The following is a 17943-nucleotide window of genomic DNA, read 5'->3' on the forward strand; positions in this document are numbered from 1 at the left end:
AATGAGGTTTTTATTAAACAGACATCTTTATATAGACTTTATTTAATAAAACTTTAAGTATTCCAATTTTTTTCATTTGCATTATTTAGATCATGTAGAATAGTAATTTTATGTCTATAGCTGTGTATGGAGATTAGCAAACTAAGGGGTATATTTACTAAAGTGCGGGTTTTTAGAAGTAGAGTTGTTGCCCATAGCAACCAATCAGATTCTAGCTATTATCTTCTAGAGGGTGATAGATAAATGGTAAGTAGAATCTGATTAGTTGCTATGGGCAATATCTGCACTTCTAAAAACTCTCACATTAGTAAATATAACCCTAAGATTTCAGTTATGCTTTTGGAAAGTTAGGCATAAATATATGTCACTAAATAAACAATGGATCCATTAAAAATGTACCTGACGCAAACTGGGAATTAAACTCTACCACTAAGTGGGAGCAAATTGAAAATCAACATTTAAACCAGCTCAACATTAAGCGCTATACTCTTTGTACCACACATAAAGCAACTCCATGTGCTGCTGTGATATTGTAAAGTTTAAGGTGAGCACATTTTTATGTACAGGTTCTGCTTTGTTTAAGATAAAAAAAATGGCATGAGATGCAATGCTGAGATTCTGTACGCAATATGCTAATGTCTCAGTCGCCGCATTGTGCGCTGAGATGCCCACCTCCGGTGTCTCACATCTGCCGATTACATACAACAGCGGAAACACCGGCACATGGTTGCACATCGAACCCCTGAGCAAGCCTATGCTGTCTCAGAATGAGCGTCTCACCTAAGAGGATGGGGCCCCTGCAGCTGCGAACAAATTTTCAGAGGTTTCCATACATTGCCTTGACATACCCTCCTTCTCAACCCTCCTGGGTATCCCAGACATCACTCCCTCCACATCTATCCACACCCTCACCCCTGGGTCAGATTCCCCACACAACCTCAGTCCCCTCCATTACAAATACCGTTCCCTGCCCAGTTGATCTCACCTGACATCCCTCATGTAACTCCCCCACAGATCATCCGTCTGCTCTTAATTAAGAGGAACCCACCCCTCCACACTCCATCCATACTTCATACATAACTTACTAACTGATCATATTTACTTAGGATCATATATGCCTATGGCAATATTTGTACATTCCTTCATTTCATTAACATAAGTGGACACATATCCATGTGAGCTATGCCAACTCGGCCAAGCATTACAGAGTACAGCACATCATTTATACACATCTATATTCCACACACATTACTACTTCTGCACGGCAAACACCTATCGATGTACTAGGTGCGTACACAAAAAATGCTCCATGGCAACCACACTCCCCAGCCCAAACTGAGACAGTTACTGCCACATCATTGGACCCCCTCCCCTTCATTATTACCATTTTCCTGGCCACCCCCCCACGCTACTCGATTGGTTCACCCTTAGCATGTGATCATCTGACAGACCCAGAGGTCCCCGATAAAACACAGCACACCACGCTCAGACCCTGAGTTTTCAACCATCACGTTGGAAGCAGACTCTCATGGACACGTGGAGCCATCACTTGTCACTGTGCTGTCTGCTCCCTACAGGCTTGCAGGTTGAGCAGACTCTCACAGAGCGCACGACCCGGCATACAGTGCAGATCCCACATGATCGTGGTGCTGGATCTACCTCTGGTCGCAGTATCTCTTTATTGCACCACCACCACACTGATGAGATGCCCAGGCATTAGGAGTGATATCCTGCACAGCACCCACAGGATCATGGAGGACCCACATCTGCCAGCAGGCTACATCAGCATATTCTGGAGAGTGATGGAACTGCTCCCTGCCACAGACCCTCCACACCTACTGGTAGGTAAGCATCCCTCCTCACCAGTACGGGACACCACCAACTGGAGGTACTCCCAACATCAGCACATAGGTAATCCCAGTTCCTAAATCTGTAGACCAAAGGTCCAGCAAGGTGAAGGTAGTAAGGACCGCACAGTAAGGAGTCCCCTTAAAAAAATCTACCCACTTCCCAACCAAAGAATATACTTGGCCACACCCCTCCCAAGGGGACTACACACTTTTATGCCTATTTAACCAGCCAGTGCTACCTGGCATCTTTCTATTATAGCACCATCCTAGAGGAGCACTGTGTCCCCTAAAAATACAACAGGATTGGATTAATTTTGTCTTGTTGTGTTCATTCATTCCATTTTATACCTAATTCATACTCATCCCCATATTTGATCAACCCCACCTGAACAGACACAATCACTCATTACTCTACCACACCAGACATAACTCAACATATAGTCATCTCCTCACCACACACACCCTCCCCTTCCCTTCCCCCACCCCAATCTGCACCCACATTCCAGGAGCACACGTATCATCTTACCTATTTACTTTACAGATAGTGGGACTAGGTACCCCTACTTTATGTTGCAGCACCTACCCATCCCCCTCCACACCCCCACCAATTAGACTCAACCCCCCACTGTCACCACACCCTGAAGCGCGGCCCACCCCCAATATAACCAAACAAAAATTACAGGCTGCAAGAAATGTGTGATAAATTACCAGTGTGCAAAGACTAATTAGAGACAAGGGACATGGAGAGGATTTATTCTCAAAGTGAGTGATAGGTAGTAACCATTTGGAGGAGATAAAAGGGGTGGCTACAAAAATGCAGACATGTCACCACCATTTTCTAGGCATGTTTTAGTCAGCCACTGTAAACTCATTTGCAGTTGGACTGTCCTTGGTGCAGTGGCATAACTAGGGTATTTGGAGCCCAGGGCAAGATGAAAAACTGAGCCCCCCCTTCCCCGAGTGTGTGCGCGTGCCAAAAATGTGGTCTTGGTCATATGCCACAAGGGGTGTGGCCACTGAAAAATGGGGGCATGTCATCATGACATACCACTGTTTCTCATCACTTTGGGAACATCCCTTTCTATTCCATATGCACCTTAATGCCACCAGTAGTAGTGCCCCTTATACAATGCCCCCAGTAGTAGTGCCACACTACACACTGAAACCACTGACCTGGATGGCGGGAGACGACCATGCCTAGTTACACCACTGCCTTGGTGTATTAGTTGAGATGGACATTCTGATACATCGTAGGGTTGCTCATAAATTTGATGGTTCAACCAATGTTCTGTTACATCTTTTGTAAGTAAGCAGCGGGTCTGAGACACCAGCTGTGGGCATCTTTGTACACAAGACAGCAGCTGACTCATTGGCATATTTTTGAAAATCCACTGCATCTGTGCATCCACCTCTACTGCTACTTGATCAATGAAAATAATCTATAGGGTCATATAGCTTATTAAACTGCCATCCTGTCTGCCACTGCTGTGTCACTATGTTTCATAGATGTGCTATATTCTTTTAAACTTTAAAGTGTTTGGTGTTTGTGTCGCTGCTAAGTCAATTAGTTTAGCTAGCCAGCTTGCTGAAGCCTTAGGTAGTGCCATAACTAAGGGGGTGGACGGGGCTCGTCCTCTGGGGAGCGGTGGCACGGGGGCACCGCTAGCCATGCTCCAGGTCAGTGGTTTCAGTAAGTGAAATGCAGAGCACACATAAGTGCGGTCCACACTACACAGTAACAAACACACTGCTGCTGGTGCTGGATAGTACACTTATACTACCCAGCGGCAGTGTGTTTGCTTTAGTAGCCAATGAGAGTCAGACAGACTCTCATTGGCTGCTGCACCCATGACCGGAGCAGGGCTGCAGCTTACTCATGAGCTTCGCCTACTGGCTCCCGCAGTGGGTCATGACGTCTCTCCCATAGTGCATGCGGTAGGACAAAGGAGTGGGCATTGCATAAGGGGCATTACTACTGGGTTTGTTAATGTGCATATAGAATGGAAAGGAATGTTCCCAGAGTGACAAGAAACGATGGCGTGTCATGTTGACATGCCCCCATTTTTCAGTGGTCATGCCCCTTGTGGCATGTTGCCATGCCCACTCTTTCAGCATGCCCTGGGCTCTAAATACCCTAGTTATGTCACTGGCCTTAGGTCGATATTAGTGAAAGCTGTGGGGTGGCCAAAATTGACTGGAAATTAATGTTATTGAATAATACTGTTGGAACAAAAACAGGTCAAAATTACATGATTTTAGTTGTTTTTATCCACTATTAAAGAAATCCAGACTTACTGTAAAACCAAAACACTTGAAGGTGGTTTTTCCACCCGAATTTTGTGAATATAGACAGATCCAAATTGCGATTCTGATCTTCCTGCGGTTTGTAATTTTGGATTGTAAAAATTACTTGATTTTAGCTGTTTTTAAAAACCTTTTATAAATTAAAAAAAATACCCAGGTTCAAAGCCAAAACCAAAACACTTGAGGGTGGATTTGCAAAACTAAAACCAAAACCAAAACACAAAGATGCATCCAGATCTAAAACCAAAACCCAGGGATCAGCGCAGATCTCTTATTAAAGTAATGTGAAATTTAGGCTTCAACCTTTGCATGTGTGTGAAGTATTACATTGATATCATTTCAAAGGAAAAGAATATAAAATTAGATAGAAATGTATTAATTTTCTTCAAAGAGCTTTCCCAAAATATCAATTTTATTGTAATATAGTGAATTAAACCTTTGTGCAAGTTACTTAAAACCTACAGAGTTCTAGCCCTTTACAGTGTAACATCTCCCTGTGTTTGCCTTTGCCTACATACATTTAAATAGAAATAATGTATGAATATTTGCCTAGTCAGCCAAGAGAAATGTGCTACAATTAGCCATATCATTATAATTGTACATCCCCTCTAGATCTTTCTTCCTTTAAGAACTACTGTAGTAATCAATGTAATTATGATGATTTTTCTTAATAACAGAGGGCCTGATTCAGAGCCGGACGCAAGTGGCTGCTCGTTCGTTCCGAGCGATGTTTGCCCAACTGCGCATGCGTACGGATCGTAATACGCATGCACGAACCAGTCAGTGCGGCCGAAAATCGTGTGCTCGCAAAATAGCAAGTGCCTGCTATTTTGAGTGACAGAATGAGGCGTATGTGGGTGGTAACAGGGGAAGGTGCTTGAAAACCGGGGAGTGGAATTCGAACGCAGGCGTGCTTAAAGGTCAAAATGGGCGTTTTAAGGGAGTGCCTAATTAATACAGCAGCGTCATTGACCACGTCACTTGGTTTTTTTTAACTCAGAACTGCTCGCAAAATAGCGGTTGAAAAAACCAGCCACAAGAATAGCGAGCAGTTCATACCCTGGTCGATGTACTCGATTAATCTAATAAATAGCGGACATGACGTAGGATGCGAGCGGCCAGGGGGCGTATTTCTCCAAAAAACGACCGCAAGTTTTGTTCGCTCGTTCAGACCTAGAGGGGTGAACAGACCGCAAACAGCGAACGGTTCATTTGAATAGCCAGCCCTATTTTCTGGACGAGCGAGCGCTAATTGCTTCCGGCTCTGAATCAGGCCCATAGGCCCTCATTCAGAGCCGCTCGCTAGCGGCAGTACGCTCATTCCGAGCGATGTTCGCACATCTGCGCATGCGTACGGTTTTTAGTACGCATGCGCGAACCAGTCAGTGCGGCCGAAAATCGTTTGTACGCTATATAGCGAGTGCCTGCTATTTTGAGTGACAGAATGAGGCGTATGTGGGTGGTAACAGGGGAAGGTGCTTGAAAACCGGGGAGTGGAATTCGAACGCAGGCGTGCTTAAAGGTCAAAATGGGCGTTTTAAGGGAGTGCCTAATTAATACAGCAGCGTCATTGACCACGTCACTTGGTTTTTTTTAACTCAGAACTGCTCGCAAAATAGCAGTTGAAAAAACCAACCACAAGAATAGCGAGCAGTTCATACCCTGGTCGATGTACTCGATTAATCTAATAAATAGCGGACATGACGTAGGATGCGAGCGGCCAGGGGGCGTATTTTTCCAAAAAACGACCGCAAGTTTTGTTCGCTCGTTCAGACCTAGAGGCGTGAACAGACCGCAAACAGCGAACGGTTCATTTGAATAGCCAGCCCTATTTTCTGGACGAGCGAGCGCTAATTGCGTCCGGCTCTGAATCAGGCCCATAGGCCCTCATTCAGAGCCGCTCGCTAGCGGCAGTACGCTCGTTCCGAGCGATGTTCGCACATCTGCGCATGCGTACGGTTTTTAGTACGCATGCGCGAACCAGTCAGTGCGGCCGAAAATCGTTTGTACGCTATATAGCGAGTGCCTGCTATTTTGAGTGACAGAATGAGGTGTATGTGGGTGGTAACAGGGGAAGGTGCTTGAAAACCGGGGAGTGGAATTCGAACGCAGGCGTGCTTAAAGGTCAAAATGGGCGTTTTAAGGGAGTGCCTAATTAATACAGCAGCGTCATTGACCACGTCACTTGGTTTTTTTTAACTCAGAACTGCTCGCAAAATAGCGGTTGAAAAAACCAACCACAAGAATAGCGAGCAGTTCATACGCTCTACGATGTACTAGATTAATCTAATAAATAGCGGACATTACGTATGGTGCGAGCGGCCAGGGGGCGTTTTTATCAAATAAACGAGCGTATGTTTTGCACGCTCGTTCAGACTTAGAGGTGGGAACAGACTGCAATTTGTGAAGGGATCATTTGAATAGCCACCCCTTGTTTTTGAACGAACGACCGCAAATAGCGAATGGTTCTGAATCAGGCCCATAGTACAGTACAAACCTATTATTTATTTTACAGATAATCATATAGTAACTTCCTTTATAATCAGAATCAGGACCTCATTCAGAGTCGGTCGTTGTGGCCGCACGGTCGTAAGGGAAAAGGGGCCGGATATGCAAATGATGCACTCGGAAGCTGCGTCCTTCAGATCGGATCGGTAGCTGGACAACAAAGGGGAGGATGCGGCCGGAAGACAAAAAAATACGCCCCCTTCTCGTACGCATTACACGTCATCTCCGGGCATATAAGGATTAATCGAGACCATCGGGAACCATCGGAGCTGGTCGTAGAGCTTACGATTGACCATACCCTCTCTTAAGCACTACGATCATGTCAGTGTAAAAACCTCCCATGTCACGTGTGCCATGACACTACTTTGTTAATTATGCACTCCCATAAAACGTTGTTCGCATAATTAGGCACGCCTACGTTCGGATCTCCACTCCCCGTTTTCAAGCACCTTCCCCTGTTACCACCCACAAACGCCTCATTCTGTCACTCAAACTAACGACCTGGCTGTGTTCAAGGAGAGAGATATTTCTGATCGTAAGAGCTAGTTTGTTGCACGCGCATTGCGAACTTTACGCATGCGCAGTTTAGCAAACATCGGTGGCGTACGACCGTGCGGCCGCAACGACCGACTCTGAATGAGGTCCTCAGTCTCCCAAACAAGTGGGATGGTATAGAAGGTCTTGAAAGGGGAATTCCCCTCCAATAAGGCATGAGGCTTTGTAAATATATACATTGAATTATAGTATATTACAACTTTGAGATATAGAGGATTAAAACATCACACATATAAATAACATATTACACTGAATTAATAATATATGTGTATAGCATATTTGTATATGACCACCTTGCAATGATTTATAATTATATTTGCATTTATTTTATGAAGTCATTGTAGAACCATATTGTATATTGCACTTTACAGTTGAATCGTTTGCAAAACTTGAATCATGTAGAAAATGCCTTCATAGAAATTACTCTCAGTTATGAGGTAAGCAATTGTTACACTGTTGTAGCTGTATGCAATGTAATGTAAATTAATGAGACCCATTGAGAGCTCTATCATATATCTGTCTGTCTGTCTGATGATAAATAGAAGTATAAAATGAAACTGATTAGTTGCCAACTGTCCCTAGTTCCCAAGGACGAGCTCAAGCTTTGAAAACTGAAAATACTGGTCAATTGCAATTCATTATAATCAAGGTCAGGACATGATGGGAGTTGTAGTTTCCCAAGTTCCACCAAAACAATATAACATGTGACATACTTACAGTAGCTGTGCTGATTCAATGACTATGTGTCTCTAAAACTTATTTTCAAATGTTGGTAACTAGACCTACTGTCTGGGAAGATACTGTATTCTTGGTATAATTATTTTTCGATATCACAAACACAGTTGACGAGTTTACGAATGGTTTCTTGAACACTTTGGAAAAAGGTTCCATAGTTGCAAATGATGCATCATAAATTGGTGAGACTTAATACTTGCTAGATACATTCTACTCAAACTTTTAGATTCATTTCCATTAACTTTATGTCTGCCATGGCTGTTCCTATGTTGTGATAAACTTATGTAGAAGCCTCGCGTAGCCGTTTCTGGGTAATAGAAAATGTAGTTAATTACATCATTGAAACAGTGATATTATACTATGCAGCTGGGATGCCACCACTTCAAAGCCCATCTGTCCTGTCTAAGATAAACTCCTGTCTAACGGGTTATTGAATCAAGCAGTGAAAATAGTGGAGAAGTGGACCAGGGGAGAAGTTGTCCATAGCAACCAATCAGATTCCAAGTACCATCAAGTACAGTCTATAAAATAATAGGTAGGAGCTGATTGGTTGCTATGGGCAACTTTTCCACTGGTCCATTCCTTCACTGTTATCACTGCTTGATACATAAACCCCTGAAAACTTCTGCCCTATGCTTTGAAAAACAGAGATCTTCCTTTAATAATTCCAAAATTGACATTGCTACTTTTGTAATAAGAACTACTATTTTTATTTCCAAAGGGCTCCAAGAAACTGTAAGCAAACTTGTCAACTGTGTTTGTGATATCATTTTTTTTTATTTTGATATAATTAGAATATCTTCCTAGACAATATGTCTAGTTACCAACATTTTAAAAATAATTCAATGCAAAGGACACATTGTCAAGTTCTTAGACAGTACAGTAGTCTATGGATGTTATTCTCAGTTTCTTTTCTTCACCTGTAGTAATGCGTAAAGAAAAATTAAGTTGCGTAAGAAGTTTAAGATAAATTCACTGCCTACTCACTTTCATGGGATGATGTTGACTTAGATGCCATTGTCAGTGAAACCATAAGATTAATTGCATCCAAAAAAACACACAATTTGCGATCCACGATGAGATGACAAATCACATGATGTGGCCAGTTCTTCATGGGTAGTATATACAGTACATGTTATGCCAGGAAACATCAGTAGTACATACCAGTGGTGTGTGGCAAGGAGAGGCAGTGCCTCACCTGTCATACAGTACTTCGGTATACACCAAAGTTTGTACTGTAAAAATTATAAGAAAAAATTGAATATATTAACATAAATATCTTCTTTTTATTATTCTAATCATTTTTATAGTTGAAACTCTGGAGTAAAAATTGTATGGCAGATGAGGCACTGCCTCAACTGTCTATCTTTTCCGCACACCCACTCACCAAATTTCCAGCACTATATACTGCTGCACCTTTGTATAATGCCTACATGTACCCTCGGGTTCTTATAAGTATCTGTAAATCTGACTCTGATACTAGCCAGAGCCTCCCCAGCCATTTACCTCACCGCACGTCACTGTTATATTTATGTCTGTGTTACAGCAGGAGAGTGCAGTAGTTAAAGTGCTTAATATGTTACATATGATATAAATAAAACAGTTTCATAAATTCAAACATCTCATTGGAACAATGTTTTTTTTGTTACTAATGTATTTATATTTTGTGTTCAATAACAAAATGAAGCTGTGTCTTTCCTTTCTGGAATCTTACTTTTTGTACTTCTTCCTGTTGATACTAAGAACATGTAATAATACTTGTAGAACATCCGTGAGTGGGTGCAGACTCTCTGTAGAGGACATTAAAGGCTAATCTTTGAAAAGGGATATCACACTTGGTGGGCTTTTTGCTGTTCATTTGGATGTAGACTATCCAAAATTAACATTCAAAGAACAACCCCAACCTCTCCAATGCCGCACGTAAGTCTTACTTTAAGTTTTTAAAATATAAGGGTAATACTAGGGTTTAATGCAGATACTGTACTGTACAGTATAAATGTCATTGCTTATATTCCTGTGTTTTTATATTTTTGAGATATAATCATGTATAGTTGGAGACTCCCAGAGTAAAATATACTGTACATAAGATCATATAGTACAATGCACAACTGCAAAAAATCAAATAAATAATCACATATGTTTAGGAAAAGAGTATTGAGTTTGAAAAAAAACATTGACCTAATTATAAAGCAAGGATACAAAGTGTAAATTGACTTTGTTTTGCACTAATACAGTACATCTAGATGGACCACCCAGTATGCATACAGGATGACCAGTAACTCTACACTCTTGTGAGGGCCTCTATGAACTAGACGTTCTCCTAGGTCTGGAGATAGCTGGAACTAATTTTAAAAGGAACATTGTGAAAAATATACACATAACATTCAAAGACCAACCTCATTTTGCTCTATGCCTCAACCATTTTGCATTTCATAAATTATATTTGCCTTCTGTATGTTTAATTAAAAAGAACTGTTTTTACCAATATTTTTAATTCTCCAACCTATTAATCCAGGAGAGCAGCATTCTAATATAGCTTCCTGCAGTTCTCTCTCTCCTTCACCAACCCAACCCAACCTCTCCTTTTCAGCGCTTAGTTTTAACCATTACGAAGCACTGGGAAGGCAATAAGAGAAGAAAGGATGATGCTGGTGAGATACAGCACTACATGTACAACGTATTATCATATGGGGCGAGTCTGAGCTGTTTTCAACCTCCCACCTGTATGGCAGCCCTACCAAAACCTGTATTAAGGCAAATTTTTAGTCTAGCATGATCAGTAAATTGGTTTGGAGTATCCCCTTCCCCCAGTTTGATTGGTATGTTTCAAACTGAGGTATACATGATTGGGATTACATGTAATAGATTGATATGAAAACATATACATACTGTAAAATACACTTTAGAGTAAAAAGTACTTGTAATTCACTAAGAAACGGTGAATGTCACAGATTGTCCCTGAAGCCATTGTAACAGCACAAAAACACTGTACACCTATCTCACATTGTAAGCACCTTCTAAAGAGACATTGTAATGGAAAGAATTGCATTTAGGCATTTATTTTATCATATTATACCTTTCAATGTATGAATTTAATATGTTATAGTTCCACTCATTGTTTAATTATAGATTTCATATAAGATATTACCGCCACCTCCTAACTATGGTGTATGCTATATGGGAAATCAACAAGTCAGAAGATATTCTACCAAATAACACACTGGGATTTAAATTGTATGATACTTGTTACAATGAAGTTAGATCATTGTTGGCGACAGCATTGATATTATCAGGGGGACAACAAACAGTGCCAAATTTCAACTGTGGCATGGAAGGCATGCCAGCTGCAATAGTCAGTGACATTACTTCTAAGGCCTCAATACCAATGGCCAGAATACTTGGACTGTACAGATTTCCACAGGTATGTTCCATACAGTATATAAAAATTGAGCCCCCTCCATACATACCATAAAAAGAAGGTGGCACTCCCGGACATATAATGCAAAAAAATAGCTGGTGATTTAATATAACGTTTCGGGGTTAAAGCCCTGTCATCAGGACAGGGTGTCCTGATGACAGGGCTTTAACCCCAAAACATTGTATTAAATCACCAGCTATTTTTTGCATTATATGTCCGGGAGTGCCGCCTTCTTCTTATGGTATGTGTATGTATGTGTGTGTATATATATATATATATATATATTAGGAAAAAAATACTGGTGCACACAATGTGAGGGTAAAAAGTAAACTTTATATAGATTTCAAAAAGCTGTAATTAGTTGTTGGTTTACAGGTGTGGGTATGTATATATATATATATATATATAGTCCATATTTAAAGAAAGGGGGCACTTTCAGAAACTTATAAATAAAGCTCAAACCCATTTGTGATTATCAACATTTCAGAACATTAGTATTACATTCACATCCTGATGAAAGAGCGTAATACTAAAGTTCTGAAACGTTGATAATCACAAGCTGGTTTGAGCTTAATTTATAAGTCGCCGAGAGTGACGCCTGTAAATATGGACATATGCTTTCCCAAATGGAGTGGTCATCAGGCTCCCAGCAAGGGAGTACTGGCCTTTTCTTCCCATATATAATACACACCCGCAGGAAGTTGATTTGCTGCACTATTTGTCCAATTATGAACAAAAAGTCCCATATAATTAAAGGTTGTCCAAGAACCTTCTTTAAAAGTGCAGCATCCCTATGGGTTAATGACCAAGCCTAGTAGCAGGTATTCTAGGAAAAAAACAGGTGCGCACAATATGAGGGAAAATAGAAAACTTTATATAGACAAAATGTATCATAAAAACATACATTGAAGTTTAAAATGAACAGCTCATCACAAGCCTGGTAACAGTAAGGGTGTCCACATGCCTGCTTGCTGCCGCTTTTAGTCATTCCTTTTCCCTGCTCTGAGACATTGAGCGAGGCTCTCCAGTAAGCCAGCAGGGACTCTGGAACACAGCAGCCAGTGCTTGATTTCCATGCCTCACTCTGGCCTCTGTGCATGCCTGGGTTAGTGACTCATGCTGTGGTAACTTAATTGGAAAGTCAAAAGAAGAGAAAGAAGTCTCTTTTATGGGGCACTCAACCTACCTATATTAGTGAAAACTTAACGTTTAATAATATGCTAATAAAATATTAGAAAAATTAATTAATAAGACATGTCAACACAACATCTGCACAAAAAACAACATATAGGACAAAGACAAATATTTAGTTTTGCCAAGAGTTGAATTCAATTGGCAGGATATATATATATAAAACTGTAAACTAACATCTAATTACAACAATTTGCAATGTAGAACTATTTAGTTTTGGGGAAATCAATCATTCTTCTCAAAGAGGGAACAACAATTTTTTATGCTGATTGCAGCATTAAAATGTTACAATGTTTGCTTCTGTCCCAGCTGTGTTCCTGTGTATGTGTGACCTAAGAAAAATTGGAAATGCTGAGGAATCTGGAGAGAGCCCTTCAATAGCTTTTTCTATAGAAAAGAACTACTAATGGCAATAGTACATGAGTTTGACAATGGAGATATCAGCAATATATCATGTATTAAAATGCCCTCAGTACCTAAATATCAGTTATTATATGAAAAGAGCCATTTGTGGCAAAAAGGCTTAATAAATAGGCCCCTTATAATTATCAATGCAAAGGGCAGAGATTTTGTAGTTACTTATTTCAAATATTATACACCTTAAACAATAGCATCATATCAGAATAAATATGTTACATTTTTACTACTAAACAATTTGTAGAGCCTTTATAAACTGAAAGGAAAGGTATACACACACTAAATAAGTTATTTGCTCCGATTGTTTATATTTAATGCATTGTACTGTATAGAGTTGCATTATAAAGTAAGATAATAACACAAAGTAATAGAATGCCATATAAATACTTGTCTAAGTTTCCTAACTGCTTGATGCCGAGTTGTCCTGGTGCCATGGGTGCTGATAGGGGGTGGCGACATATTACCTGAGATTGGCCTTATGTCTGAGGGGCCAGGTGAGCTGTGGTGGAGGATTAATGTTTCCCTCAGCAGGGTGTGGGGCATGGTATTTTTCATTTGTGTTTTTATGAACGGGCAAAGCCTACCAGAATTTGGCTACTGCCCATATCTTTCCTGTCTCGTTGGCCCTGCCTGGCCTAAAAATACTGTATGTATTTTCTGGACCTTCTCAATGTTCAAAAATTGTTTTGTAGTGTGAGGACAATAAAAATGAAAGGGAACTTTTATATAGAAAGTTAAAATTGTGCAAATTTCAAGAAAAATTTATGTCAATGAGAATTTTGTAAAATCAGTTATACTTATGTGAAGTCTAAATTCTGAAAAGTATTAAGCATTTATTCTTTGTAAGACTTGGTTAATGTATTGTTTGTGGGCTTTAGTTTTTAAAAATTCTATATAATTAAGAAATAAATAACACTACGCATAGTACTGTAGGTGCAAAAATTAAAAAATAAACCAACACAACTATGTCTTAACTATTAAGTTGCATATTCAAAAAAAACAGCCTTAATTATGAAGTTGCATATTTTGCTAGATCAAGTAAAAATTTTAAGCAGTGCTAAATTTATGGTGCTTGAATTTATTTCAACCTTTTCTATAAAGTAATGGAAAATATTTTCAAATATATATGTTGGATAGCTATTTATAATTAACTATATGCATATAACATCTTCTATATAAGAATTGTAACATCCAAAGTTCAATATAGTCCAGATAAGCACAACCTTAATAAATCCATTCTTCAGGATAATCCTTATTCATGTTGCATAACATTCATAGAGTCATGCGCCTCTAGCCATGCAGCACTGGATAGGAGCAGTATAGTATGATCAGTGTGTAGCCCAGTAGATTATCTCAATTTGAGTTTTCATACTTTCTCAGTATAAGAGCTTTAGCTTGTTTAAAATTAGTAAATTGTTATTTGATATTTTTTTTAGTTTTCATCTATTAGGAATAAAAAGAGTAAAAAACCTAATATGTCAATATTACAAAAAGTAAAACATACAATTTACTTCTTTCAGCTGCTTCATTACATGAAAAAAATCAACTTCCTCAATACTGCTGGGGAACAAATTTTCTTTGATAAGAATGGAGATACACCTCCTTCAATGGATATCCTTAATTGGCAGCTCTATGATAATGGCAGCAATCAATATGTCCACATTGGCAGCTTTGATGGACGTGCCCCAAAAGGGCAAGACCTACAGCTGGAAGAAGAAAAGATTGTCTGGAATGGACACAGTCATGTAAGTGTTGGGTTGTTAGCTATAGATATATTTTTATAGTTATTTTTTTAATTAGTTTACATTTTTTATAAGAATAATAACCATATGTATTAGAGATACACATTTGAACTTTGAGTCCCAGCTTGGATCACTTTTGGGGTTCCGAGTAGATCCGAGTCCCGGCTTGAGTCTGCTGTAAGTTCGGACCTCAGATTTAATAACCAAATCTCAGGTTTTGGATTGTATGTACACAGGTCCAAATTACACGATTTAGCTCATTTATCAATTTTAAAGAAATACAAAAACAAAAACAAAAACAAATCCTAACCAAAACTCTTGAGGATGTTTTACCAAAACACAGGGGTCCATGCTCATATCCAATATGTAAAGTATAGTATTTGGCTGTATAGTGTATTATTTAAGACAATTGCATCTAATACTGTATCATGTCTTTACGTGAACAATTGGAATGCAACTGCTTTAAGAATTTGTATATTTGGCTGAGTATTTGTGTCAACTTCTTTTATTTCTAATTATACTATATGAATGTACAGAAAGATTAGATTAGGGCTTATGTTAGTGCTTTTATAAAATGAAAAGTCAAATATGAAAAGAAAAAAAACAATAAAGCTAGCAAAACACGGTCATGTAAGTGCTTGTTTTTGGAACTCTATATTATCAATGAATCAAACTTATTACAGCACACAGATATACTAGTTATTTAATTAGGCCAGGTACATATCGGAATGACATGTGTCCCAGCCAACTTTATGACCAATGGAAGGATATACTGTATTGGGCGGTCATACACATTGCATGTTCTGGTGACCGCTCAATATACCCTTCCATCCTACATTCACCTGCATGCATTCACAAGCATCATCGTCCCATCTGATGTGCAGCACTTCAGATGGGACAACGTCACTGATGATACATGTGAACACGTGACTGAGGGTACACATTGAGTGATTTGGGTGACATATTGTTCTGAACCGCAACGGAGCAATCTATTATCCAAATATCACCTGATGTGTACTAGCCTTATGGTGCGTACACACATAGCGATTTAAATGAGCGATTTGAATGATAATGATATCGTTATCATTACCGTTATCATTCAATTTGGTCATTTAAATGGTCCCTACCAAGTCACCATCGACCAGCGATGCGCGGCCACGTATGGACAATAGCGATATCGTACATCGGCCGTGCATGCCAGTCAACTTGCTTGACATTGAGCAGGTTACTATAGGGTCGCTATGGTCATCGGTGAGTTGATGATGTGCTGTATGTTCAATATCATCCAGCACACCAGGGACGTTGCAGGATGATCAGCCAGAGATATCGTATCGCTGGCTGATTGGTACGTGTGTACGCACTATTACTCACTAGATGTTCCAAACTAATTTCTTAGGCCATTAGTATAATTTTCTGTTGAACTGTTTACAAAACTTTATATAAGGTAATTAAATACTGTTCATGTGTAGCTGAAATTATATTGAATACATTTGGACAAGTGGTGTTTTACCTTTACCTCCAAATGGTGTAACTGATGAAGGTTAATCTTTATTTTAGATCCATAACTTTTTGACTCATTTACCCTATTCTACAGTACATTGTTTCGTTTGTTCTAAATAGCCATACCTATTTCTGTGCTACATGGTTTATTAAATTTGCTTGCACATTTTTTCAGCCCCCAAAATCTGTTTGTAGTAATCCTTGCCCAAAAGGCTTTCGAAGATCCACAGGTCAAGGAAAACAGACCTGTTGTTTTGATTGTGTTCCATGTTCTGAAGGAGAGATCCTCAACTCAAAAGGTATGTGATATTAGTTATTTTGTTTACTACTATTAAATGTATGTGAAATGCGATATTGAGTTGAAAGAAGTTTTTGTTTATTGTATATCCTTTTTCTGGCTGTTTTTCCTATAGATCCAGTCAACGTAAAAGCAAAAAGTTTAGATGTTTTTTAAAAAAAACAAAACTACAGTATAGACATTATATGAAATCCATCTCTAACATTGTGGTTTCTATTACTGTGTTAATTAAGAAACTGGTATTCTTGCAGAATGGTCTTTTGAAACCCTGTTAGCTTTCAGAAATCCTTACATTGGTACCCTTCATTGTTACAATAAATTAATCAGACATTGGTGCTGGAGAAACTCTTTCCTAAAATGTAGAAAGAAAAATAAATTATTATTATTATTATTATCCTTTATTTATATGGCGCCATGAGGGTTCCGCAGTGCCTTACAAAGTACAGAAACAAATGAGCACACAAGACAACAATTATTAACAGTACAGACAATGCAGGACAAGTACATGATTTATAAACAATGCTGCATAACACCTAAATAAGCAGCAGGGTGTCAGTAATCAGTTTTAGGTGCCATTGTAAATGAAAGTAAAAGTAAGGCAAGAAGAAGCACGGGAGGAAAGAGGGCCCTGCTCGTGAGAGCTTACATTCTGAGGGGAGGGTCAGACAAACAGGGGTGACACAGATGGGCTAGATAGTGAGGAAGGAGCATAGAGTAGTGGGTTAGGATGAGCGCTGGAGAGCATTGAGGAAGAAATGGGTCTTGAGGGCCCATTTGAAGATTAAGAGACAGGAAGCCAAGTGATTGAGGAATTTTGCAGGATCAGTGGTGTCAGAGGGGTATAGCCAGGGTTTGGTGATGGCAAGGAGAATCAAGGCATTGCAGATGAAGTGCTCATGAACGGAGACCAGTTTATTGTAGACAAAACTGGCTTTCCAGAGGGAACAGGAGAGAGGGACAAAGTTAAGAGGCGAGAAGAGAATGAGATTATTAGGGTTGATGTAGTGTGGAGGTGATATTGATCTAGAGAAGGAGGATAAGGAGTGTGGGGTTATGTGGCTGGCTTCTGAATGAGGAAGGGTGACAGCAGGTGGTGGGTAAGGTGGAGGTTTAGTGTGGTGTGGGGGGGGGAAGGATAGGTAACTTGGAGAAAAGAGAGGGTGCAGAGTTTAGTGGTGGTGCAGCAGGACCATGGTGGAAGAGAAGTTAATAATACTGGAGTTGTGGGAGATGCAGTGGAGAGACGTATATGTGATGAAGAGAGACAAAGGAGGGGAAGGAGGGAGAGAACATAGAGGGGACTATGGATGGAGAAAAGAGGTGAAAACTGGTGGTAGAGGAGAAAATAATGTAGCAGCTGAGTGAGGGAGGAGTAGAAGAAAAGAGACATTGTGTAGATGAGGCAATTGGGGGGGGGAAAGTCAG

The 17943-nt window shown here is 39.7% G+C and overlaps 1 protein-coding gene across 1 annotated transcript in view; it reads left to right on the forward strand.

Moving 5' to 3' along the window:
• Window positions 1-11115: 11115 nt before the first annotated feature.
• LOC148481292 (vomeronasal type-2 receptor 26-like) overlaps window positions 11116-17943 on the forward strand; it is a 34311-nt gene continuing 27483 nt past the window's right edge. The window contains exons 1-3 of the mRNA XM_088453746.1: window positions 11116-11373; window positions 14499-14723; window positions 16396-16519. Coding sequence (XP_088309872.1) covers window positions 11116-11373; window positions 14499-14723; window positions 16396-16519 — 607 coding nt within the window. The remainder of the gene's footprint in view (window positions 11374-14498; window positions 14724-16395; window positions 16520-17943) is intronic.

The sequence above is a fragment of the Taudactylus pleione genome, unplaced genomic scaffold, assembly GCF_031769625.1.
Source record: "Taudactylus pleione unplaced genomic scaffold, aTauple2 ptg000587l, whole genome shotgun sequence".
Classification (NCBI taxonomy): Eukaryota; Metazoa; Chordata; class Amphibia; order Anura; family Myobatrachidae; genus Taudactylus; species Taudactylus pleione.